The 27,246-nt window shown below is 46.5% G+C and overlaps 1 protein-coding gene across 7 annotated transcripts in view; it reads right to left on the reverse strand.

The window, feature by feature from the left end:
• Window positions 1-27,246, reverse strand: part of MDGA1 (MAM domain containing glycosylphosphatidylinositol anchor 1) — a 147,285-nt gene that overhangs the window by 16,987 nt on the left and 103,052 nt on the right. For 5 of the 7 annotated variants that reach the window (XM_069852541.1, XM_069852537.1, XM_069852538.1 and 2 more), the window contains 4 exons: window positions 13,098-13,275; window positions 12,038-12,061; window positions 4,529-4,681; window positions 3,218-3,352 (listed from right to left, as the gene is read on the reverse strand). In XM_069852541.1, the coding sequence (XP_069708642.1) occupies window positions 3,218-3,352; window positions 4,529-4,681; window positions 12,038-12,061; window positions 13,098-13,275 (490 nt within the window). Of the gene's footprint in view, window positions 1-2,364; window positions 2,579-3,217; window positions 3,353-4,528; window positions 4,682-12,037; window positions 12,062-13,097; window positions 13,276-27,246 lie in introns of those variants that run through there. The other 2 variants (XM_069852539.1, XM_069852536.1) reach the window with 2 other exon arrangements.

The following is a 27,246-nucleotide window of genomic DNA, read 5'->3' on the forward strand; positions in this document are numbered from 1 at the left end:
GAAGGAAAAATGGTGACCAAATACCTCCAGAAAATGGGAATTGCCTCCAGGGAGCTCACCTTCACCCCGCTCACTCATCAGCTGAGATATATTCAACATCACCCTGCTCTGCTAGTCGCTGAATATTTTATACCATGGCTACAAATGCTCTATTTGTATTCTGTTTCTCTCTTTCGTCATATCTATTATAAACGAGTAGTGTCTGGGAACTCTCCCAGGGAAGATTTGCCTGGATGGCTATGGATATTTTATAGTCAAATTGTGAGAGTAAACCAGCTTTCAAGTTCTGTAGAGTAGGGAAAAAGGTAATAAAAGGGTTATTAAAAAATAAATAAATGCCAGAATTCTATACGGCTTCTTTTCACAGTGACAGAGCTTCAGCTTGCACCACGATGGAGCTGGAGCTGCTAGGAGAGGCTTGGGCTGGAAGATGTCCTCTTGCTGGCACTGTCTGCCAAGAAGAGCAGTCTGATACGCTCTTGCTAAGTGCTACAGCTGGTTCAGCATGGTTGGTATCTGGTTTAGTAGGACTGGGCTGGCACTAGGTGAGCCAGGGATGCAGGCAGGCATCAGGGATAGCTGGTTACATGGGAAGCAAGACACAGCCCAGGGTTGTAGCCACCCTACCTTTACTTTCATATTGTCACATATGTGATACAAATAGGAGGCCAGGGTCTGACCCCTCATTTGACTGGAGAAGTCCTAGTGAGATGCCCTTTATCTGAGATGGGGCAGTCTCTTCCAACAAAGGGATAAAGAAGAGGAGCTGAAGAAACTTATTTTGCCTTCAGACAGGCTGCTAGTTACCCCAGGGGACTCTGAAAGGACTTCAGCCACCAAGGGCATCGAGCCTGGCATCATCCAAACAAGCTAAAGCTTTCTGGCAGGGTTTCACAATCTCCACACAAGCAAAATAATCAGGGAGTAACCAATGTGCATTAGAAATGTAGATCAAGCCTTTAGACCAGCTGGTGACACGTAGCATATCCCAAACACAGGTTTGTTCATATACTTGCAGGATGAGGACAGCTATGCCAGAGCGCTGCCAGTGTAGCAGCAAGGAAAAAGACCAAGCAGTGTAAAAGTTAGTCAGAAGCATAGTGGAAATGATGAAAACCAGACAACTTTAGGATTACTAGGCATACTGATTTTTCCTGGAGAGGTCTCAGTTTCATCCTGGTGCTCTGATAGGTAGAAAAGAAGCCAAAATGATTTCATAACATCATGACAGACCCTGAAAGAAACTCCAGAGTAGAGAGCAGATACAAGGTACTGAATTTCAATTTGCAGACAGATAGGTTCGTTAGATCAAGCCACATATTCCACAGACCAAGAGAAAAAGAACTTTTTCTCATTTCTTTTTTAATCCTCTGACTCTATCTAGTCAGCCTAATTTTAAAATAATTTATTCACTTTCAGCTCAGCCAGCACCCACACTGGAAATCATCACATGACTTTAAAGAGTCTATCCACCTCTCACAAATTTATGAGGCCCTTTGTACAACAAGGGGAAAATGGGGAGCAGGCAGGGCAGCAACATTGAGTAGGAAGGGGAAAAATCAACACATATAAAAGGCGCCTGAAGCTGAGGAATAAAAAACGGCACTCAGCAGCTTTCTTTGGTCTTGGTAGTCACTGTATCTTTTGTTCTGGTCAATTTGTGGGTGGAGCAAATGAATAAAGAGTTAAAATGCTAAAAGCCAAAAACTTGTAATGAATTAATTCCCTGGCATATCCAGTCCACTTCATCTCCAAACAGATCACCACATGAGAGCTATAAAACAAAACTCTCTTCCAAAAGCAAGCAAAAGGTGACGGGCTTTTGCTTTCCCTGTAAAATGAACCTGGAAACATGAGACACAGCTGTATCCCTAAAAGAAGGGCCTCCTCCCTCCACACCTTCTTTCCTTGACAGCCTCCCACCAATCCTGGCCACCCTTCATTGCAATCACTACAAATGAGATCCCTTTCAAAGCCTCCAGGAGGAGATGTGCAGGAATTAGGCAGGAAGCCTGACTGACCACATTGGACAACTTCAGCAAACAAGGGAATTTGCCAGGTGGACTCTATAAGTTAAGCAAGGCCAGCAGGTGCAGGAAAACCAGGTGTGAACCAACACTGACAGTGCCCTACCTGAACAATCTACTGTCACTGGCATGAAGAGAGCATGGAGAAGCGTGTCTATAGGGGGAATACAGGTGCAGACACATACCTCTGACCTAGCTGGACACTGTGCAGAAAGCAAACGTGAGTCCTTAGAGCAAAGACAGAGATGGAGACCTGCTCAATGAACCATACCCCAGCCCTTACTCCTGGCACCCATGGGGTCAGGTTTTCAGCCTCACCTCCACTGAGAAAAGGAGATCCCAGATTTTGCAGCTTAGCCTCTCTGCTGGGCCACACATGCTCAGAGATGTGACGGCTGGACTTGAGAGCATGTTCCCTCCCAATGACATCAATGGTGCTAAGGCAGAGAGCTGTTAATTAACCCCGTTTATTGAAGGGCGGACACATTCCTGCCTGGGCCCTGATTTTTCAGTCAGGCTTCAGTCCAGCAGGTGATTAATAACCCAGCGTGCTGTGGGAAGAGTACATCTATTATTCAAATTAATGAATTTATAATCAAGAGGTGACGAATTAGCAATTGCTCCTTGACTGGATATGGAAACTCATTAGTGTGCCAGGCACTTCTGGGGTGCTTGCTGCACACATAGACTTATGGTTAGAGAGGAAGGAGTCAGGCAGAGCAGCTCCTCGGCACAGCTGATGGAACATACACCCTGACCACTCCAAAACACCTGTGGCCATCACAGAGCCCCTTGGTCTCACAGAGCCCTTTGGTCTCTCAAAGCCCTCTACTCTATCTCCTCTGTGACAGACAGTTCACCTGGTGTCCTGCTGCCTAGAGGAAGGTGGTTGTGCCTCTGAGCAGGGGAAAATGTGTGCACATGGGTACAATGCTCTTTTTTATGGAGGGTAGGGAGCCTTATACTAGAGGAGAAGCAAGCCAGAAGGGCAGGGGTGGTAGCTGACTGCCCCAGGATGGGCTGTGTGTAAGTGACAAACAACTGAAAGCAACAGCCCAACCTGCTGCTTTGAGCACTGGAGTAGGACTCCTGAATTGCTGGCCACAAGCAGGGCTGGTGAAATGGAGGCTGAATGTCTTCTCCAGCAGGCTGCACTAGGCTGGGGTTACCCTTCCCCAGAGGGTACTCACCAATGTGCTTCCCATACATGTGATAGTAGAAGGAGACACAGTAATACTTGGCAGTGATGTTGTAGAGGGGGCTGATAAGCCGGGCTTTGTCTCCTGTCACCCGGGGCCGGGATGCTTCGATGAACATGTAATAACCTACAGAACAAGAGAGAAAGGTGAGGAAAGCCAGTGTGCACTGTCTTTCTTCCTGCAAACAACGGGATGCTGGAGCCTGAGAGACCACTCCTCTTCTGAGGAGACACTGCCTTCCTCTTCCCATCTGCTCTGCACCCTCTGCGGTCCCAGTCAGAGATACTTGCGGGATGTCTGCAGTGCCTCCCTCCCCTGCCCCTGCAGTACTTAGAGGAGAGCAGGAGAGACAGGCACCAACAGGCTTGTTGTGAGCACATGCAGCTCATAAGTCCCTGAACATGCACACATACACATCTGTCTGGGTGCAAAACGATCCTTTCTCATGCAGCACAAGGAGACCCAGTGTTGACTGCACTGTGTTAGCAGAAAACCAGAAAGAGGAGGGAGAAACCATTCCAGGCTAATTCCTCTGCCTTGAGCAGGGGAAGAGTCTGGCCTAAACAATAATGTTATCTAAAGAGAACAATACCAAAGTAGTTGTTAACAACCCAGGGAGGAACAGATTAGCTATTTAATTTGTTGGCATAATTTTCAATGCTCAATCAGGCTGGTGTACTGAACACTAATGGGAAAAGCCATTTCCTTAGCTGGTCACTGGATGTTTCACATCTTTTCTGAGTTCAAAGATTTGTGCTTGCTTACAAATTTACTTTCATTATTAGAAGAAAGGGGAAAGTAATATCCAGCTAAAATGGGAGCATGTACTCCATGTACAACAACAATCTCCTCCAGCCAGAGGTGAGACACTTGCTGCCACCCTTCAGGCAGTTCCCGCCTGGACTCTCATGCTGCTGCTTGCTAATAAGATCTGTTTGCCTCCCCAAGACGTTTGAGGAAACAGCTGGCTAAAAGCAGCAGGGCTGCTTCTAGATATTAGAGATGTTGTCCTACTTGTTTATCCTTTTTTGACTTCAGAACAAGCATCAAATGGGAAAAGGGCATTAGGCAGCAGGCAATTAGCTGGTAACAAGAACTAATGCTCACGCTATTCCCTGAAATAAAGTCATGGCTGTTTTAATTGTGTGCTTGATGCCAATCAGTAACATGCAAATTAACCGCCTGCTCCCTGCACCCTGTGCAGAGAAGTGCGTTGCGTGGAAAACAGATCAGGACTCAACCAGCTCCCTGAGATGCAGGATTCCTGACGCCAAGCCAAAAGAAACCCAGACGTGTGCCTACCCTCTGGCGTACCACTGATGTCCGTGGGAGGCCCTGTGTTGACAGTACGCTTGGGGTTCTGGGTCAGAGCATTCTGGCGGGTCCAGTCAAAGTTGTCCATCTTGTCTTGCACGAAGCCACAGATCTTCTCGTCCTCAAAGCGGCAAGTGTTATCTGCAGGGAGGGGAAGGGGCTAGTCAGCTGCTGCTTTTCAGACCTCCTCCTCAAGGCTGCCTGGGTGCTCACAGCAAGTTGCACAGCACTGCTACATCACCTCCGTGGCTCTGCGTCAAGCTGCACACAGATGGGTAGCCCCTGGCCTCAGGAGGAGGCTGAAAAGGAACATATCGGTCTCTTCCAACCTGGTTATTCTATCATTCTATGATATCTTTGATTAGTATGATTTTGGAAGGGTTAATCCAGGCTGAGGGATGTGGTAATCTGATGAAATGAAGGAAGGCTATTATGGCTAAAGAGGAAGAGAGGTTCTGCTGGGAGGTCTAAGAGGGCAAAAGTAGAAGAGGGTAAAAGAGCACTGATGGCAAACAGGCCACAAGGGCTTTTAAACCAGAACAAGGTGATGGTAGAATAATTTCCTCATGAGAGAGGAAAAAGCACCAGCCGATGACCCACCCTTTGGGCTACATATTAAACTAAATTACGGCACACATGAAAAAAATCAGCTTTGGAGAAGAGGTCAGCTCAGTGCTACAAATGTGTCATTTAGCTAGAGTACATTCAATTTATACCAGCTAAAAGGCACATTTGATATTGCATCTTATGCTGGCTCCTGTAACAAAATAAGTCATGTAGGTAAAAGATTATTGTGTAGGATCAACCACATCTGCAATAGGGCTCGATTTTATTACTACCACTATACAGTCACACCCTACAGCAGTATTATAAGACAGGTAAAAAATCTTGGGCATAGACATAACCCAATAAAGACCTGCAGAGATTGGAAGAAACTGGACTAGACCAGGCTGAAGACAGTCTTTAGCCTCTAACCTTTGCAGCAAAATGGTAGTTCCTGAGCCACAAAACCAAAGGGCAATAAACCACTTCACACTGCTGACACAGTAGGAGAAGAAGGGAGGAAACAGAGGAGAAAAAAGAAACAGGTCCAAGACCCAATATGAAAATTGCTTTGTTTACTGAAAGGTCCCTGGGCAGAAATCAGAACTAGAGAATGAGCTGAGAGTGGGATGTCAGACCTCACAAGTCATGCAGACACAGTAAGCATAGATACCTTTACCCTCTGACTCTTTTAAGAGTAAGGTGGTGTGCTATGAAACTGAAAGATGAAGTACTTAAAAGCCATGAGACAACACATATAGGAGGGAAAACAGGACTTCTGCTAAGGGCTTGGAGTGTGCTGGAAACTTCATGGCATGCTGATGCATGACTCAGCTATTGAGGGTTTATCCCCAACACTGTTTCTGTTATAATACCCAGATGAAGAGAAGAAGCCCAAACATCACTTAGGCTCTTGCATTCTTGTATTTTCAGTGGTGTTTTGCTCTGGTTCCTGGTTGGGGAGGTCTGTGTCAGAGCATGGGTGACTCTGGCAGGACATTCAGGGCAGAGCAGAGTCAGCAACCTACAGGCTGGGTGTCAAGGATGGGATGGGCAAGAGAAGCTCCTTGCAAGGCCAGGGCCAAAAGCTTCAGGTATGGTAAGTTGTGATAGACTTACCATGCTGTCTTATATCAGGGAGAAGAGACTACTTATGAAATGAACAGCATCTTGACTCTGAAATGCTGCAGCTCCCAGTTGCTGCCCTACAGTTAAGGCCCTCCCCATCCCCCCAAGTTCGATTGAAAACGACCATCATACAAACAGACATCAAAAACCTGCAGACCCCTGTGGTAGGGAAATGGAGTCTCCCCACTTTTGTTGTCCTTTCTTGCCTGTCCCTCTCCAGCATCTCACCAAAGCAGTGAGGGAAGAGGAAGCAGCCTTCTGCAGCAGCCCCCAGAAAGGTCTTCACCACCACAGGGTGAGCCCTGAGCACAAGCCATAGGCTTGGTGCATGAACCAAGACAGCTGAGTGTACTGAGCTCACCTCCAGTGAGCTGAGCACAGCCATCGGGAGCTCGGAAGGGCTGGCCACTTAACTGCTGATTAACCCTGGCTAAGTGCTTTCCATTCAATTCGCTCATTTCCAATTAGCGTCCTAATCCAAATTAGCCACCGCTTTGAAGTTCTGAGCACAGGCATAGCAGCTGGAGTTGAAGGAGAAGGGAGGAGTAGGGAGTGGAGGCTGGGGCAGATCTGAAGCAGGGCAATTGTGTCAGCTGGGGTGTGTGTGTGTTCATTCCCAGCACAAGGAGGTAGAGGGAAAGGGTGACAAAGCAGCTTCTAAGGGTCCTTCCCCAGCCCTCATCACTGAGATAAGGGAGTTCATGGCTGTAACATACACCCACCGGTCCTCAAGAGGATGGGCTGGAGCCTGCAAGCTTTCTGATATTGCTGTGCTGGTCTAAGATCTGAGATTTTTCTACGTTAGACTGAAGACAAACATTTGTATGGCTCCAGCTTCCAGGTTGCCAGCTGCAGTTAGAAGACACAAGTTTTCTCTTACAATGGCATTATCCTACATGGCAGGATCTAACGTGACTGTCTTTTTGCAATCAAAGGAACTGGGACGGCTCGCACCTCTGACCCTGCTGTGCATGTGGACATTCAAAGGAAAAAGATGACATCTTTCTCAGCACAAAATTCTCTTAAGAGGGAATATCAGGTGGAAAGCAGAGTTGAAAGCTGTAACAGAGGCCAGTTGGGCAACTGAATGAGGAGGACACCCACAAAGGATGAGGCACAGAAACCAAAGGAGAGGCAGATTAAGATGAAGGCCCAAGCTCACGTGGAGATCAGAGCGACTTTTGCAAGACAAGAGGACTGAGGACAGTATTCCCACTTTAGTGCCAAGGCTTGCTTGCACCAGCTAATGGATTACACTTCTTCATTTTTAAGAAGCCCTATGCACCCACAGGAGGAGACTGCTTAGAAAAGAAGACTCAGAAGAGTAAAGACAACGCTTTCAATGCCAAAACAGGGCCTTGACTCTATCCTCTCATCTCACTAGATGCAGCTACTTTGAGAATGCAAGACTTCTCGTAGAGAGCATAAAATAGAGGATTCTATGCACCACAGATAGCACAACTGCATCAGACTTACGAGCAACACAACTTGCTGTGCAGGAGTTTATATCTACAGCACACTGCCTCTGCATCTCAAGGCACTTTGCAACAACTAACGAACAGGATTTTTAACATATCTATGAGGTAGCAATGTCTCTTTCTATATATGTCCTGCACTACATGTGGGGAAACAGATGCACAAAAGCATACAGAGACACGTTTAAGGTTGAAGCAGGAAATGCCAAAGCTGGAAATAAATGAACCCAAATGCTCTGACTCCATGTCCTTTGGTTTAAAACAAGCCACAGGAAGGCAAAGCTCTGGCGCTTCTCCAAGCTAGAAGTGGAGATGCCCAGAATGTTTGGTGTGGTTTGGGACACCACCAGCATGTCACTTGAGGATGGTTATCAGCAAAGCTCACCAGCAGAAACCTGGCAGATCCAGCCAAAAAGAAAACCTTTAAATGACCTGCTGTGTCTCAGAGGCTACAGGGGTGATCTAACTGTTGACCTCAGCGGCCTGAAGCAAATCTTCTCGCAGACTCACACCATCTGCCAGGAATCCTGGCTCAGCACTGTGGCACAAAGGAAGCTTCCTGTTTAAAAATTAAACAGTGGATTTAATTATTGAACACAGAAGTTGCTCTCTGGATTGTTAGCAGTGAGGTGGAGGTGGCAGGGGAGCTGGTTCCACAAAGACTGGAGTTATTATTGTTTTCACCAAACAGATTTCTTTGGCAGGCTGTGCAGTGGTGGCAGCTCAAAGTGCAGAGATATTTGCACCTGGTTACAGACACCTCTCTGCATTCCCTGGGGGGAGACCCTCTGCTGCGGCTATTAGCATTTCTTGTTGCTTTGCTTTCTTGAGAAACATAATGGAGGTTTTCATTTCAAGTCCTTAGGGGGAAGCCAGCTCTGGTCCTGAAATTCTGGCTGCCAGATGAATGCATAATAAACCTATTCTAGCTGCAGACTATAGGTGAAGAGCAGATGGAGTGCACTTGAATAAAATTGCCTTCGTCATTTAGCTGTGGTCTGCTGACTGAAACTGGCTTGGAGCTCTAGGGACCATGACCTGAGCCTCAGCTCTGTTGCAGATCTGCTGCGTGACCGACAGGCTATCACTTCCCCTCTGGAGACCAGTTTCCCCATCCAGAAGATGAAGACAATGAAAACTGTATTGCACCTTCGAAGTACTTTGGAATCTAAGAAAGAACATCTAAGAGCCTTTTCCATGGTAAGTTTCTGAAGCATTTATAACCAGTAATAGAAGAAAGCTTCACACTACTGTCACTGGTTGGGTCACGCTGGATTGCCATCTGTTTTAATTTCTCATTCTGCAACAAGGGGATAATATCATAGAATCATAGAATCATAGAATCACCAGGTTGGAAGAGACCCACCGGATCATCGAGTCCAACCATTCCTGTCAAACACTAAACCATGCCCCTTAGCACCTCGTTCACCCGTGCCTTAAACACCTCCAGGGAATGTGACTCAACCAGCTCCCTAGGCAGCCTGTTCCAGTGCCTGGTCCAGACAACTCTATTTGCCATCAAGGCAGAAGGAATTGTTGGCAGTCACCTTTTTTAACCTTCATGTCATACATACTCCTGAAAAATGGGCACATATTTGAGAAATCCAACTCTAAACATCAGGTTCACATCTCATTCCCACACGTTCATACTGAGGCAACAAGCTCATATTCCTCTGGACTACGAGGCGTTATTAGAGACAGGACACACAATCACTAGATAGTAAGCAGTGAGCCAGGGTAATCAACAACCAGCAGCATCCAGTACTGATCACCACCCACCATACTTGTCCATAATCCCAAAACATTTTAGTACCACACACAACCAGACTGCAGTTATACGCTGCTGCTTTGGCCAAGAGAAATTGGCCAAGAGAAAAACAAGAACTGGCAATTCCATATGTTTCTTAGTGCTCTCACGACCAAGACTGCAAGGCTACATCTGCTAGAACCAGGAAAACCAAACGATCCATTGCTGATGAGCTGGAATAGCTTGCAGGGTTTGGGTTAAAAAGGGAAGACTATGTCCAAATGAAATTGCACTGGAGAGGTAAGAAGGACAGAGCAGATTCTCCAGTACTGGAATTTAGCCATGTTCAGTTATTCTAAGAGTTCTTTAATATGATACCTTAGAATTAAGATATCTAATAGGGGATATTTTTTAGGTTAATTCTGGTTTCTAAAACCAGATTAACTGATTTTTAAGAGTTACAGTCAGTCTTACTGCTAACCTCTAAATTTCCGAAATCTTCAATGATTTTCATTTGCTTCCCCTGCTTTTACTTTGCTGTTCCATTATAACCCCAATACCTGGCTCTGTAACCATGCCACATGCCTGCCTGCCCCAATGTCATTAACATCTTATTAGGCTGGGAGAGAAAATGCATGAAGAAATAATTGTATTAAGTGACTCTCAGAGTTTGTAAATTAATCACCATTGTGCATGCCCTTGGATCAGGCTGCCAGAGGCATTAATCATCTAATCTGTGCCTTTCACTTGAGAGCTCTCAATGTTTGCTCCCAGAATTTGGCTGAGCAGCCTAGCGTGAGGATACCTTCACAATCTTATCCCAACCATTTTTTTTTTCCTGGGGGTAGTGGTAGCAAAGGAAGTGGGAAAATCAGAAGCAGTAGATTTCCATGCAGCTAGGCAGAGAGGCTGGGAACTGAGTTGTGGCCCAGAGACAGAGCTAAGAGCCCCTGGGCTTATATTTCACTGGCAGCAGGTCTGAAAGGAAGGGGCAGGTCTGAAAGGAAGGGGCATCTCTGAAAGCAAGTGTGGTTTGTGTAAATTTAGGCAGTCAGTCTCAAGGCACGAACTCACAGGCAAGATCCTGATGATTGGCCTTGTTTCAGTGTCCAGCACAGGATGGATAATACATACCAAGGATAAACCCTCAATGTTGGGTCTGCTGCATGAAAATACAAGCATGGCTGAGTTACCCTCCACCAATGCGCAAAATTAATGTAGTAGTTCTGGTCACAACAAAGCTGCCAAAGCAAGCATAGGTGAGCAGTCTGAAGGCTCAGCTTACAAAGACCCCAAGAAATTAAGGACACGATTAGAATCAAAGTTGCTCTGGCTTTAGCAGTGATTTATTTAGTGTAAAAGCAAGTGGCAAAAGGCTAGATTTTGTCACTCCCTGCTGTGAGCTGGGATGCTTGCCTCCTCCAGCGAGCACTGAGGGACACATTTTGGAGTGGGTGCCTGGCAATACATTCAGTGTTTCCCAGTGAATATTCTATGGGGAAAATTTAAAGAGGATTAGAAAGCAGGGAAAACCAAAGCAAATGGAATCGGGAATTAGAGCCACAAAATCTCACTGACCCTACAAGAAGTTCCTGCTCTCAAGTAGAGTATGATGCATCAAAACAATCTCAGAGTGTGAACTTGCAGGAGTGATTGCTTTGAGGCTGCCTTAACAAGGTAACCCCATATCCCAACTCCTGGCTGCTGTTGCCTAATCCTTGCTTCTCTCTCCCATTGCTACCCTGCAGTGCAGCAGTAGCATTTGCCTACATGTACATAAAGTACTCTCTAAAAAGACTTAATGCTGTTTCAGCTACTGTAAATTGAACTCAACAGCTGGAAAAAGGGAGAAAGAAACAGAATCTGTGTGATTCTGTGATTCTGTGAAACACCATATATTACCACCTGCTCAAGAACTTTGCCTGGGCTTATATACAACAACCAAAGCAAAGGGACTTTGTTTCATCCCCTGGAGATCACTTCACCACTACCTACAGCACGCTAGAAATCTTCTTTCATGCTCAATGGGCATCATCATGTTGTTGTTAAAGACCATCGTTCTGAGATATCTTGTATTCTGTTCTCAAAATCAATGGGGACTCTGGGTGCTCAATAAAGATGGGTCTGCATCTTGGCAGGAATGACAAGAAGGTAAATGAGCAAGTAAACAGTGATGATATTGGAGGGGAAGAAGAAAGGAACTGTGCTCAAGGAATTTCGAAGAGAAAACAAGATCTGAGCAGGGGATTTCTCCATACCAGCCTGAAGAGATGTTAAGCAATATCTTTCCTGGTAAGAAGAGGATGGGTATGATACATTCCTTAAACACAGATATTTTGGGGAACATTTAATAACGTGGTTACTGGATGCAGACCGCTAGTGTATGAAGGAAGGTGCATTCGTGATCACAGCCTATCCAGTCACAGAGATATCAGGTGTGAGTAGGAGGCATGTCTCTGGTGTATATCTCCTGGCAATAACTCAAGGAAAAACAAATTGTTAAAGTGAGTTGTGTATTCCAGACCTTTGGCTTGTCTGATCTGCTGGAGCACTTGACTAACATGCATTAAATTAAAATAGAGATTCAGAGGTCTTATTGCTTACCTGTTGGGTTAGGATAGTTGATTGCTGGAAAACAAAACAGAAAAACAGGTCAGAGCAGTTTGTATTGCTTCAAATTGCAAATCACAATCAAAGCCTGAAAAAAACCCAAACACATCAAGAAAGGTCATAGATGCACAAATCTCATGGAAGAAGCCCTGTGTAACAGTGGTGCTCGGCGTCTGCCTTGATGACAGAACAAGATGCTGACTTTCTGATCCTAGTAGCAACAGATCCTAACAAAACCCCACCCTCGGGGTGATTCCAGCATTGCACAGGAGAACCCTTCTGGCAACCCAAGCAGTTTCTTTCTGGAGTATCCACTGGGAACTAAAGTTTGGTATCTAAGAGTTTGATACACTGTGAAAGTCTAAGACAACAAATATGCTGGGGACATTGTCACTCCATGAGACAAGAGGCTTGTGTAAAATCATGCAAACACAGGAGGAGGAACATTTTCCTGAAATACACATGAGGGGAGGGGAATTGTGGGAATTCCCAGATTGTGGGAATAGGGAGGGTTGGGAGCTGTTGGGATGCTAGGGAGAGAAGCATGGTCAATGTATATCAATGTGATGATCTGGGAGTCAGGTTATTGGACAGAGCTACAGGTTTACTAGCGACTAGTTAGGAAAGGAACTGGACATTCAACTCTGGAAAGAACTGAAGTCCCCTGAAATCCTTAATCATCTTACTTTTATGGGCATGTGGCTAGCAGCTGTCCTCTTAAACACACCTTTGTGCCCTGAGAAGCTGCATCATGGCTTGACTGGGACTGGGGCTGGGGCTTTAGGATTCTCCTGCCCATAGAGTAGAGAGTGGAAGTCAGAGATGCTGAGTGAAGGATGAATGGACACTGGCCCTCGTAAGTTTCTATCTAGTACTTTGCATTGATGTCAACAGCCAAAATATGGCCAAATGGGATAGCACCATGCCATCAAAACCCCATATAGCAGAGAGATCCACCCAAGGGTCACAGAAGACAATATCTACACATGTCCATGTCCTTAGGCCTGAGGCTCAGGCCTACTCTTGTAGCAAGGACTGAGAAGGAGACACCTACGTTCCATGTACCGGATGATGCGGGCAGCCATATCCCCAGCCCCAAAGCTGGTGATGGGTGTCAGGCGAACTTCATAGCTCTGAGGCACTTTCAGGTTGGGCAAGATGTGCTCCAGCAACAAGCCTTTCTCCATTTTCTGCACAGGAATGAAGGTTTGAATGGTGTTTCTCTGAGCCAGCTGCATAGAAAAAGAACCCACAGCATTATGGAAATCCTATAATTGGAAACCTGAGGGATGCTGTCCACCATCTAACACCCTATTCCTCCTCCTCCTACACAGACAAGTACATCTGGTTTATCAATGAGACATTCATGCAAAACTGGTTTGAAAATTCCCAGCCCTAGTACAAAGCAGTGATCAGAAGCCTGAGCTCTCCCTGAAGGAAAGTCCTGGGGTCCTCCTGACTAGGGATACAATTGAACTTTGTGTCCTGGAGCAAACCCATGTTGGAACCAATGTCTCCAGGAGGGGGGCAACGAACCCAACTCACTTCCATTAGCGTAACAAGATCCTATGCACACAAAACACGACATTTTGCCTAGACACACTTCAGTTCACGACCACTGCTGCAGAATTTGTTGCCTGGGTCCTGTAGTATCTTGTTTGGACCTTTCTACTTCCCTGCTTCCTCAGCTCCCTTCCATCAAATTCACCCTTGAACCCTAGCCCACAGTCTCTGCAGACCAGGGCAAGAGATCTAGTTTAAGTCAGTGATGCTCTGGAGTTATCCATAGGCTCCCCGTCTCTCTTGTGCCCACTGAGGAAGGAATTGAACTGTGCTAGCTGAACCATACCTGCTGAACATTGTTCAGTCTGTTAAGGCAGCAGGGAAGTTTCAAGAAAACAGTGGGAAAAATATCGTTGTCAAAGTCACCACCACTAAAAATGATGAATTACATGTCAGTGAAACTTCCCTGCCAGAGTCATGCTTGCTTGGTGGGGGAAGTGCAAGAGCAAGGATTGAAGATAAAATTTCCTGCCTGGTGCTATGCAGTGCCTGTGTCCTTGTGGCAAGACATGTTACTGAGGATGCTGGTCCTGGCAAAACGACCTTTGGCAGGGTTTTCCATGGCCCAGGGTCCACTGTTCCAGACACTAAGCCTCTCGCTGCCTTTGACATATCCTCTAGGCTGATGGGTTTCATTGCAAATGCAATTCACCTGATAGGCAGGCTCAGTGTTCATCATTAACTCTGAAGTTACAAAGATGACTGGAACACGGAGGCAGGCACAAAGCCTGTCAGTGTAGGGCAAGCAGATGTGGTGAGCGCACAGCGGGAACAAAGGCCATCAGCAAGACAGGGCAATGAAGATGTGGTGTTTGGTATATACAAGCACACACAATCCCTTCTCTGCCTGGCTCCAGACCTAATGTACCTAACCGTAATTTTGAACTCGGAAGTAATAGCTGCCACCCTACGGCTTCTTGTGCCAGAGCTCTGTTCATCTCCAACATGGCCAGGATCCACCTCTTCATTTGGGTTATCGGCCCACAGTTTGGACAGTGTTCCCAAGTCAAGGGGCAGGGCTAGACCAGTTCCTGCCATGGTACCATGTCAGGGCAGGGACTGGCCCCTGGGAACTCGCAGCTGCATGTGATTCTCACAGTGAACAACAAATTTATACCTGCTTTAAGAAGATCAGGGTGCAAATTGCTTGAGGGACTGCTTTCTGAACCTCCTCCTCCCCTTGGCAAGATGGGTCAGAGGGCTGGGAAGTGCTCTCTTGTCGTCCCCTGGTTTGGCACCCTACTGTAAGGCACCTGGGAACAGTCCTGGTGGGTGGGGCTAAGTCAGTGCCTCTGGAAACCAAGCATAAACTTGGCACTGGGATGCTGCTAGGATCCATTCACATCAACAGCGCCCCATCTGCAGGCATGCAAACTGGGTGCTGATCCAACTGGCATGCCTACTGCTCAGCCCTCCCATCTGCCAGCCCTCCACTGCCAAGCAAGAGCGGAGCTGGCTCCCAGCAGCAGTGACCTCACCTGGGATCATTAGCATTGGACTCTGAATTATCAAGGAGGAGAAGAGGGGTCACAAGCCAGAAACAAGAGGGTGGAGTGGTATAGCTCCTGGAATGGCTCTTTTGGGGCAGTGGAGCATGACTGGGGGAGGCTGGCAGCAGCTCCTCCTCATGGGCTGTCATGAGCTGGGGCGCTGGGAAGGCAGCCAGAAAATGGGAGGTCAGGAGCCATTTCCCTCGTCTAGACATAACCTTTAAAAGGAAAACAAAATGGAGAGTCAGAGAGAAGCCTGCGGGTGAGATTAAGACAGTGCAAATTCCACCTCAGCCAGGAGTTAGGTGGAATTTGGGTATCAAAAGCCTCTGGGAGCATTGTCAAATTACTTACTCTCCCACATCACCTAATCCAGGACAAACTGAGAAATCAGCCTCCAGCAAAGCTGTAGATCACCAAGTTGAGTCTGTCCTCAGAGGCACGTGGGTTTAATCAAATAACTACGTGGCTGCCACTCAGGTTTGGCTGTGATTCAGAAATGAATAAGGGCACATGTGCCTCCACAAGCTGCAATTGTCCTGCTTCCCAGGAGAGACCTGGTAATAGGAGAGGTACAGCCAGGGCCTGGGACATGCCTCCTCTTGGAGCATGGGGGAGAAGTTTTTCAAGGGCAGAAGGAGAGAACAGACTGGAGTCCAGCTCTAGCCCGGTGAGGAGGCAAAGTGCAGGCATAGTCACAAGGTGAAAATGTGTGAGGAGGTGCAGTGGGGGCATCTTGGCTCCTGCCTCTCCCCTTGGACTTCCTACCTTCTAAGGCCGATTCTTGTGATGACTTAGCCCTAATGTGCAGAAGAATATGCTCGTCTTCCCTCTGTGAAATAATCCACCCATGACCCTGGGAGAAATTCCTTTTGAGGAAAATTCAGTGGCCCATCAATACATTCCTGCTGAGATGGAGCTGAAAAAACACTCTCATGGGCCCACAGAAGGAAAGATGCCATTGACATGGTTTTACAGGCCTCGATGGAGAACACTTTAAGGACTCTTTAATTTCACTTGTGTTCAGGAGCTTCCATCATCTCACACCACGCAGGCCATAGCTGCACTCAGGAAGTTTGTTGGGAAAATCAACCTTTAGCAACAGCTGAAGCCCAGTGCTGTGGCTGCAAGTGGCACTGGCCTGTCCACCACCAGCGATAACTTTCAACACCTCCATCCAGCTAGTGGGTCTTTCCCCTTCACAAACTACTTCAGACCCAACTCTTCTCTTAGCCTGCATCCTGTCTCCATAGAACCTGCACCTTCAACAGAGACAGCAACTGGCAGTCAGAAAGGTTGCCCTCTGCCCATCCTTACTACAGTGCCTATGGTCCAAGCATCCCAACAGAACTGGCCCAGGGTGTCCTTGGAAGGAATGACTCTTCTGAGTGAAAAGCAGCATGGGCCAAATGTCTCCCTTGGGCTAGCCACAGCCATCAGAAGAAAAGACCAAGTGTGCTGCCAGCACAGTTTAAAAAAGCATGAAACTAGTGCAAAGGAGAAAAGGAGGATACCTCCAGCCAGTTCTATGCAAGTGGAACAGGTGTTGGCATTCAGTCACTAGCATAAGTCCAGCAGATAGAGACATTAAGGTCAAAGTCTGGCTCTACTTCCCCCTCCATAAACATCCTTTGCCTCCCCAGTTGTCAGCAACAGGCCTGTGCAGAGCTGCATGCAGCAGTCCAGCAGGAACCCATTTTTCAACCCTTCAGTTACTCGCTGCTGCCCTCATTCTCCTGCTCTATGCATGCTCTTCTCCCGTGCTACTCTGGTATCTTCTTCCCTCCACCCCCTCCTCAGCCTTCTTCCTTGTTCTGATCACGCTGCCCCAGTGCTCCAGCTTAATATTGCTGCAGTGCAGTTAATAAAGCAGAGGCAGGCACAGAGGACAGTGAAACGCTGGCCACCTTATTAGAGATGCTGAAGCCTCAGTGGAGGATCTCATGCAACAAGCTCATTCATCACCAGGCTCAGGATGCTGCCAGTGGGGCTAGAAAAAGAGCACAATGTAATGCACAGCCTCATCTCTCTGGCCTCACCTCCTTTCATTTCCAATAATGAGAGGGAGGAGATGGGAAGAGAAAAACCAAAAAAACCCCAAAATTTCCACCATCTGCCTGTGAATATCACACAGGTTGCAGAGAAGAGAATGTTTTTGCAGAAGAGGTTCACTAAAAACACCTTACAAAGGACAAAATCAGCCCCAGATGGGACATAAGTATCTGCATGCACAGTGTGCAATCTGTCCCTTTCCTCTGTCACTTGTAAGCAGTACCAGCAACCAAAAGAGAGCACACCCATGTTCATATGTACTTAGACATCAAGCCTTTGGAATTTGCAGACTAGGTCTGCCTTTTCTCATTCCTCACCATCACATCTGTTGGTAGGACTTGTCTGCCCAGTACTCTGTCTTATCATATGAGTTTGTTCATGATGCTCACAGAGTGCTTGTCCCACTGTTGCCAGCTGAGCCAGCTCATCGTCCAGGAACACATATCAAGAGCCTCAGAGAGAAAAGGAGGATGCCACACTAGCCCTGCCCTCTGTTTCTATCCCAGCAGGCACTTTGTCATAGCAGAAAGGTCCAAAATATGACACTGCCACATCTGCGTTTTCTGTTTATGTAGGCTATTAAAGGAAAAAAGGATTATGTTTTCAGGCTGAATGATATTTAAGCCAAGTACGTATAAGCTAACAGACATAGTAAGGCCAAAGAATTATTAATAAACACATCTGTCAATAGTTAACATTGCAGTCTGGCTCAACAAACTGCACTATGGATTCACAAGACCACATACCTATGCTGGGTCTTGGTGTGACCTGTGTAGCCACTCATGAGGTCTCACAACCACCTGCACATTAAGCAGCTGCATGCTTGTTTGAGGGAGAAATTAGAAAAAAGCCCTGTTTCATCAGCAAGCTGTAAGGAATCACTGTAAACACCATCGAGAAAAAAGAACATCAACATGATGCAGATTCCTTAAAAAGCTGATGAAAGCAAAGGACCTGCTCTGCAAGCATACAGCTTCCCGGCACTGCTATTCACTCCTACCACTCCGTCCTTACTTGTCCCACTTCTTCAGCAACTGCTCTGCTCAGGACATCAGCACTAGCTCTGCTTTCCAGTATCTCCCCTCCAAATCCTTTCTGTACACACTCAGTCTCTCTCCCCTTTTCCTCAGCCTCATTCAAACTCCCTTAGCTGCTCCCTCCTGCAGCACAAATGAGAATAGGTTGGCTGCCTGCACCTGCACTGTCTTTGCCTGCTAACTACAGACATGGAGCACTGGGAAAGCTCCAAGCTCCCAACCCCAGCCAGTCTGGCCTCTTTAAAGGGAGGGGAGACAGCTGTACAAAGGCAGGATGGGGTGGCACAGCAGACTCACACACAGGTTTCCATCCTCTGACAGGCTCTTCCTCACTCTTTGTACAGTTACACAGAGGAGCATAACAGCCAGATACCATCTCTTGACACGAATGCAGGTGGGGCATTAGGTTGAGTCACCCCCATCCCAGCCTTCCTCTCTCGTCATTTAGGGCACTTTGGAGAGCAGACATGTATGGGACCAGGACCTATAAGGAGCCCAGTGGTGCAGGAAGCACAGGTATCACATAGGTTTGAATGAAGCATAGGACTATAATGTGGACATAATAATCTTCAACTGCTGGTGCAGCTGGTGGGCTGTACTCTTAAAGCAACCAGCAATTAAGGTGGTCTTCAAAGCTCAGCACCCTGGCAGCAGTAGCTGCAAGGATATTCATGTCTCTCATGCCCAAGAAAACAGACTATCTCAGCCAAGCTGCCCAGTTTCTCATCAGGCATAGACATTGCAGTTTAGGATGGTCCAGGAGTCTGAAGAAGGTGATAGCAGCAGAAGGGCACCTTTCCTCTGACAGGCAATACCACTCAGGATGTGAAAGAGCCTCCCATTTTTACCAGTTCAGCCTGTTTACCAGTCCCTGTTCGTCTTGAGTACATCATATAGCTCTGTCCTAGAGGACTGCAAGCACCATCTCATATCAGACTGTGACTGCAACTGCCATGGGCTTATCCCAAGAAAATTCAGCTAAGATACAGCCACTCCCTTCCAAAGGGAGTGTCGTTCACGAAGACCAGAAACAATCACACCATCGCCCTCAACATGATGGGATTGCCTTTAAACCAGTGAGAGCCAGGAAAGATAGGAGCCAAGCACCCTATCCTAGGGACTGAAAGGGTCTGAGCTTTGTTAGGGGGCTAGTGACAACTCCTGGGATGAACATGAGGCTCTGCAATGCAAAATACCCTGCTACTTCAGCAGATAGGCCTTGCCCTTAATTTCTGACTCTTGAAATATGTACCTCCAAAGCTACAGGATGAGAGGTAATTTTAAAGGGTTTATATGCCATGGACTTCTTAAAGTTTATAAGAAAAATAAAGGAAAAGATGATGACAAGATTTGTGTGTAGAGTTTACAGTGTCGAAGATTGAGAGCAAATTATAGAAGGGCTAGGTCCATTTTCCATTTCTGGACAATGATTGCCCAGGAAATGGGTTCCACGGGTCGAAATATGATCACTGCAAATTTCTTGGAAAAGAGGAATGAAAAATGCTCATAAAAAGGGGCAGGAGCAAGGTGGGAGTGGACAATTTTCGGAACCTCTCCTGAAAATGAGGATCCAATATTTTCCACAATTATGGAAAAAACGTGCAATAAGTTTTCCCCTGGACTTTCTGACATATAGCAATGGACTGAGATTCTGGTCCTTGATGCCATGTTGGAACCACAGAACAGAGCAGAGGAACATGGTTTGCTTTTAATGTTGCATTGGAGCACCAGATTTGATTCTTTCTGTCTTTATTTTGGCAGAGAGATAAAACCCCTCTGCACTGCCCAGCCTCTCCTATTCTCCAGGAGTTCAGACAAGGGAAAAGCACAGCCACTTTCAGGGGCACAGGAGGGGAAGTACAGTCCTGGCTGACAAAGTCCAGTCCCCTGTCACCACAGCGGTTACCTCTGCTTATTCCTTTTATGAACGTACCATATCACATCTTAAAAGTCGTTCCTGTTTGGCCTGCTCCTCCCACTCTGTTCCAGAGTCTGACTGCCCTAACGTTCTCATTTCCAGCCTGAATTTATTCACAGGCAGCTTGCACCCAGTTGATCTTGTTCTAGTATTGTCTCTTAGCTTAAATGTCTCTTTTCCCTCCCTGCTGCTTGACCCCCTGATGTTTTTACAGACAGCAATCACACCTTCTTTGCTAGGCTAAACAAGCTGAACAGTCTGTGCCTCCTCTTGTAACACAAACTCTCACTTTCTCTAATCTATTCTGTAATGCTTTTCCACAGGATCCCACTTGCTGGAGGTGGATGTCCCAGCCCTGCATATAGGATACAGTAGCACTTCTTCACCTTGCCTGGAAGCACCTCAGGCTTCACCTGGGAGTACATTTGCCCTTTCTCACACCTGAATCTTACCAGCAGCTCCTTGAAGTCAACCTGCTCACCCACATTGTTCCTCCACTTCAGTCATTTCCCACTGATGAGCTCCCAGCCTGCAGCATATTCCTCTGATAGCACTCTTCATGCATGACCTTGCTTTTGTACTGCTGCATTTCATCCCACATGAACCACTCAAGTAGTTTTCCGTCTGTCAGATTTTCCTTATGATATCCTGATCCTTCACCGAGGTGGCATTACCTCTCAACCCGGTGCCAACCACACAAAATTTCAGTAGCACAGTCCTGATAGGGGATGCTGATCTGACTGGCTTGTATCAGTTGCAGGGAAGATGCTGGCCCCCTCAGCAGGGTAGCTGCCATCTAGAAAGGCCATTTGAGTAAGTTCTGTGTAGTGAAGAAATTTGTTTTGGATGTAAAGGTGAACACTGTGATGTTTCTCTATAATCTCTCACCAAAACTCCTTTGCCTGTCAGACTGGATTAAAGCATTTGCCTGGGTTAGTAGTTCATCAGCACCTTGAATGGAAATTATGTCAGGCATTAATAGCATCAATTAAAGGGCTGGGATAAGTTAAACTTTGATTTATTTCATTTTCCTTGCTTGATGACCATTACTCATCAGGTGTTTCCAGAGCAAATAATCACATAGCAAACATAAAATTGACATTTGTCAAACAAGCACTCCAGTGAACTGAAATTCATGCCTAGGTTATTCATCAGTCAAGCCCACAGGTTCAGACCCAGGGGGTTAAGCAAATATGGAGGGCCAAAGCAAATTCTTTACTCAGTCTAAACAAGGGCCCTGGAAGCTTTTTCTCCTAAATTATCTGTAATAGGAGTCTCCCTTTCTGGGCTGAAACTTTCCCAGCTCCAAAGAGCGAAGCAACTACGACCTTCGGTAGCTACCGAGGACAGCTGGAGCCATTGAAGCCAGGAGACAGTCTCTCTCTCTTCCTCTCACACACACAATCAGCTGCCCATCCTCATTAGGTGCCAAGAGCAGCAGTTTACAGCTTCCCAGAGTCGCCAAATTGGTGCTGTCACGAATTACTGTAAGTACTTGTTCCACACTCTCCAATAATGTCTTTCATTAGGGGCTGATCAGAAAGCAATATGTATTTTATTAGCATATGTTCCCCAGTCTAAGAAGACCAGATCTAATCTTCCCTCTGTCAGAGAGACAGTCAAATAAAAGACTTAACTGAGGCACAGCAAAACTGGCATCTTCACGAGCTGTGGGCTTACTGGGGCATCACGTGGCTGCACATCCTGAGGAGGGGGAGTCCAGGAGCTGAAGGAGAAAAGGGATGAATTTGGTGATGGGTTGGAAGGGAGGAAGGGCCACATACTCCTCAGTCTGTGCAAGAAGCCTATGTTGGTTTCACTGTGGCTGGTATTGAGCTAGACAGGTTACGTTTAACTGTACTTGTTATCTCTGTCCTACTGTCTCAGAGGCACATCTTCAGTCCTAAAGGCACACAAGGCCCTTCTATTCAGACTGGAAGCTCTATACTGCTGGTGCAAGATCCTACCTGTATTTGACTATGCACTGCAGAGCCTGAAATCACTCCTCTGCAGTATGTGCATAAGCAGAATAAGGGACAATATCCTTCATGTTGCTCCACAGCCATCTCCTGTACAGAGAGATGAGAGACTCCCGTCTCTTTCAAGCCTCGCATCAGAAAACTGGCACTACTTGGTGCCCTACTGGTTCCAACTTGATACCCATCACTAACCTCAGTGAGCACAGCCTCCTCCTTCCACTCATTTCCATGCATTGGATGTGACTGCCTGCAGTCAGACCCATGTACATGTCTATGAAGCACCTTGACGGCACTTCTGGCTCCAGGAAGAAAAATCAAGCAGGCTCTGCATAGCCCAAGTTTACCCAGATGCAGTTAGATTAAGCTTCCTTACCAAGGGAGACATGCTCCACCAACAGGAGTTGCCATCTCCCAGGCTTCTTTCCTTGTGTTCTCCACAGACCCTGGCAGAACCAGCTGTTGGGGCATCTTTACCCTTAAAAACAATTAATAAATGGAGCTATTGCTTATTGGAGCTAAAACAGCCTTCTAGTGAGACTCCAGGCTTCCTAATCTGACACGCATAATGAAGGTAAATAGGTAAGTACCATTCCAGAGGTTGCAGGCCATCTCTAACTCGACTGCACTTGCAGTCCTACTTCTTGTAAATGAAGAGCAGGCAGCACAGCATTTGCAGGGAGAACCATAAAGCCCTTCACATTATTCCATGCTGCCTGCACTGGCAGCATGACTGCCTAAGTTTAATTTCTTTATAAAATACAGTCCAAACATCCATCTAATGCCTATTCCTGCCTGTTTGTCACTAGCTACAGGAGAAACTACATCTCTCCTCCAAACTCTTCCTGCTTCACACACTCTCTCCTCTTGTCTCCAATATGTTCTAGGAAGTGAGAGCTAGGAAAAAAAACCCCACAAACCAAAAAAGGAAACAGAATGAAAAGAAAGCAGAAGTGGAAAACAGGAGAGGGAAGAAGGAATAGGAAGAAGGTGCACAACAAAAAGTCTCTGAAGCAGTAGGAGGAATATGGGCTGAATACTGAAAACAACATATGAGCAGAGTAAAAAGAAGGAAACTGCATCACAGCCTATCGATAGAGATTCTCAGTAAGACTCAATAAATAGCATGTACCCCTTGAAGCTACTGAAGGAGTATAGATAGAGATGCACACAAAGAACTCACTTTTATCTTTGATACCTGGCAAGCATTTTTCATCCTGTGCTCAGCTTTGTAAAACACAAGCCAACAGCCTGCTGGATATGAACAAGCACAATGGTGTGAAAACAACGTCTCAAGCCTGTGAGGCTGATATGCGGGGTATATTGGTTGGGGGAATGTGATTATCTCTTCTCTCACATTCTCCTTACTCTGAATGAGCACTGAACAGTGGTGTTAGAAGCTAGAGATAAGATGAGATTTTGCTACTAGATGTGGTTTACGATCATATGAGCCTTTCCAGTGAGATTATTTGTACTGTTCTTCTCAGGCACTGTAACTATTCCAAACAGAGCTAAAAGGAGGAAAACCGTTAGCAATTATTCCCTTGTACAAGGAAAGCTAAACAATGTCCTGCTTTCTCTCTTGCACAGTCAAATACTTGAACTGCATTAGGAGCAGTACCTATGAAAAGTGAATATTAGGACAAATATATCTGTTACAAGGAACCTTAAGAAGGGCAAGCCACCTTGTAAAACCTTCAGCTACCTTACTTTGGGCAGGTTACCTTATCTACTTTGGATAATCAGAGAAGAGAAATGGTACCATGAGGCATAACTAACCTGCCCCTGCTCATGTTACCAGTTTCCCCAAACAACTGATTCAAATGATCTGTGGACTAGGGACAACCAGCTGAGGAAAACCATGAATCACACTGAAAAGCAATTTATCAATGCAAAAAGACAGAATTAATCAGACTAATTCATTAGGTAGACATTGCTCACTAAGCTCATGTGAGCAAAGGATAGTCTCAATAGTGGCACTGGTAGATGTTAGGCAAACCAAGAAGGGAAACCTCACCTCAGTCCCACTCATTTATGCTGAACTCACCTGACCCACCTGTGCTGGTCAGGCCTGTATTGACCTTCTCTGGACAGATTTGTAGGAACCACTCTGATCCTCTTTCTGACAGATATAATAACAACCGTGGCAAGGCTGACACCTTCACCTGCAGTAAGGAATGGCTCTTCCTTTTCACTGTGTGGAAGCTCTGCTGTTGCTGACTTAGCCAGTTAGAACACATACATGAAATGCGGAAAAAACTCTTTGTTTCCCACCCCCACCAAACATCCAGCTATCCTGGAGTATCCCTTTACAGCACAGGTAGAAAGAACCTTGTTCTAGCAGCAGGTCTCATTGACACATCATCCCCCATGACAGATTGCTAGGGATGAAAAGAGAGATGGCTCAATGTGCTGTCAGTTGCAGTGACTGACATTGTGTCCCACTTTCAGGCAGCAGAGAGCACATCTGAGGCAGGATCTGCCCTCTTCACTCCCAAATGCCTGCAGCAAAATTGCTGCTTTAGCCCCAGGTCCCACACAGAAATCATTAAGCTTCAAGCACAACTTGTCCATCAAATGCTATTTATCAGCCAGCTCTCCTTCCACCAGTACAGGGATGCCACTCAATCCCACTGCATGTCCCAAACCTTTCCTCCTCTTGCAGCCTAAAGAGGCAAACCTCCCTTCTCTTGCTTTTCCTGGCTTTGCATCATAATGGCTGTTCAAACCATCCACCAAACATCCCTCCTTTTGACACGCTGGCTTCTTTCTGCATCCTATTCCACCTCCCTCAGGGCTGAGTTCCGTACAGCATCATGTATGTCACTAGCACAACTGAAGGAAATTGACTCAAAAGCACAACTGTAATCTGCCTATTCTAATTGACTGAGCAAAAGTTGAAATAATAAAAAAGAAGAGCATCAGAGGGGGCAATGGGAAAGTTAGAGGTACAGTGGATGGCTCAGCAGGTACCTGGAATTATGTTGATTTCATGTTGTCCCATACAACATCAGCCTGTGATCAGACACCAAACTAGCAGCCTAGGTAGGCAAAAAATAAGAGGGCTAAAGAGGTTTTCCAGCAGAAGTGACTTATAAACAATCCTAGAACAGAAGGCCTGTTTCGATATTCAGTCCTGGGCAAACATTGAGAGGCTAAGTCACTGCAGTCCCCAGTCCTAACACCAGTGAGACAGAACTGGCACAAACTGTATCAAGTGAAATGACAAACAGTAAATGGATGTGCCACAAGCATTCTGATCCATGCAGCATCTCGTATACAACCAGGATCACTATCTGATGCTTCATGGGAAGTCACACTCCCCTCCTTGGTGCAGCTGGCTGAGACTGTGATGCTCTAGCAAGGAGGAAGAAAGGAAAAGGGACTCAATCCCTTTTCCATGTGTCCTATTTATGCCCTGCACCAGGGCACCAAACTAGGCTGTTCAGTTAAGCATCCTCTCAGCAAGAGGATTTCTTTGTGGATGTGACACCACGAGTCCTTTCCCTTTTTTCAGGTAACAGAGAGTGAGCATAGCATAGGTTACATTTTATCCAGAGCAGGATGGGTCCCTCCCCATTTTACAAGCCACAATTCCATCCTTCAACCTTTTAATCTGAAAAGTATTTAGGAGGACACCACTGACTGCTTTTCAGCTAGGTGGTCCTAAAACCTCCTCTGATCACCTCCTCAGCTCCTGCAGCATCCCCCAGCTGAAAACCCCACCACAGCACCAGTGGGGGCATGGTGCCATAGTGAGCACTGGGATGAAGGCTGTGGACCCAGGCCTGTCGGCAGCCCCATATAAGTTGGTTACCTTGGTGACAGCAGCATTGTTCAGGAAGCCTGTAATTTCCTGGAGCTAGAAAATGTCAGCCCCTTGGTTTGTAAAGCAAGCTCAGGCCTCCCTGACCCAAGGCACTAGCTGCTCAGTTTCCCAAGAAGCTTTGCCTGAAGCCACAGAAGAAAAGAGAATTCCTTCACTTCCCAGAGTATGCAGCTGAGCTGCTGCATGGGCCACCACCCATGAGCTGCTCAGGTACGCTTCATTTCTGCATTCATAGCCTTTCTTCATTTGTAGCCTTTCTTGACCTGAGGCCCAATAAACAAGTGGGTTTATAATATCTAGAGGCAGAAAAAGCAATACTGTTTTCGTCTGCTTTATATGATTCTCCAGGCACTTGGCTTCTGCTGAAGATGGGAGGAGACAAACTTTTGGCATGGATGTTCTTGCTCCTGATGAGCGTAGGGCTGGGTGAATTAGCTTGTTTTGGAAGTTTATTCCACCCTGGCTGCCCAAACTAGCTGCTTATTTCATCAGAAAGTTGTTTACAAGCACTGGAAGATGCATCCAACTTCACTAGGCTAGGCTCCTCTTGGGCCAAGAGCCACACACGTGGGTTGATCAAATTATAGTGCTACATGAATGTGGGAAGCACGGTGGTGCAAGTTAACACTGTCCTCAACTAGACATTTATGTAAAAGATTATGGGCTGGCACACTGCTTGCTCATCCTCTCTTTTGAGTAGTACCACCCTAGCTTGGTGTGAAGGGAGTGACAGAGAGGTGGCCCTGCTGTGGTCTGCATGGCTTTGGAGGGGTATCTGGCTCCACATGTTAATGAGGCTGTCAGTTAAAGACAGACAGCAGCTGACAGACGTTGCTGAAGTAGGCTCAGAGGAAAGCAAAAGAACAACTTAGAAGCAAAAATTAAGCAATACAAATCCACAGTCCGTGGGCCTCAGCATAAAACTACTCCTGCTGTGTTGTGATGGTCATCAGCAGAGTTAACCTTCTGCTCTAATCACAATCATTAAATTCCTCCTAACACCCCTGTCCTATGTCTGTCCAAACAGCTCTGTTATCTGTCACCTCCCCACACTGCGAGCCTGGCTCCCCACTGCCACAGCTCTCATTAATGCTGCTCTGGCTGGCTGATAAGGCAAGTGGCAGCCAGCTCCAGAGCCCAGATGAGTTTTGCAAACAGCAGGGGATGTTTATCCAACATGGAGGGGATGAAAGTACAAACAAAGAGAGACCATACAATTATTCAGGCAACGCACAGGGCCAGTCTCATTAAAGACAGTCTCTCTGACAGGAATTAATCTGAAGTGACAACCCAGTGAGCTAATTTAGTAAGTGGGTCTTGGGCTAGTCCTGGTGCAAA

Source organism: Phaenicophaeus curvirostris, chromosome 2 (assembly GCF_032191515.1).
Source record: "Phaenicophaeus curvirostris isolate KB17595 chromosome 2, BPBGC_Pcur_1.0, whole genome shotgun sequence".
Taxonomy (NCBI): domain Eukaryota; kingdom Metazoa; phylum Chordata; class Aves; order Cuculiformes; family Cuculidae; genus Phaenicophaeus; species Phaenicophaeus curvirostris.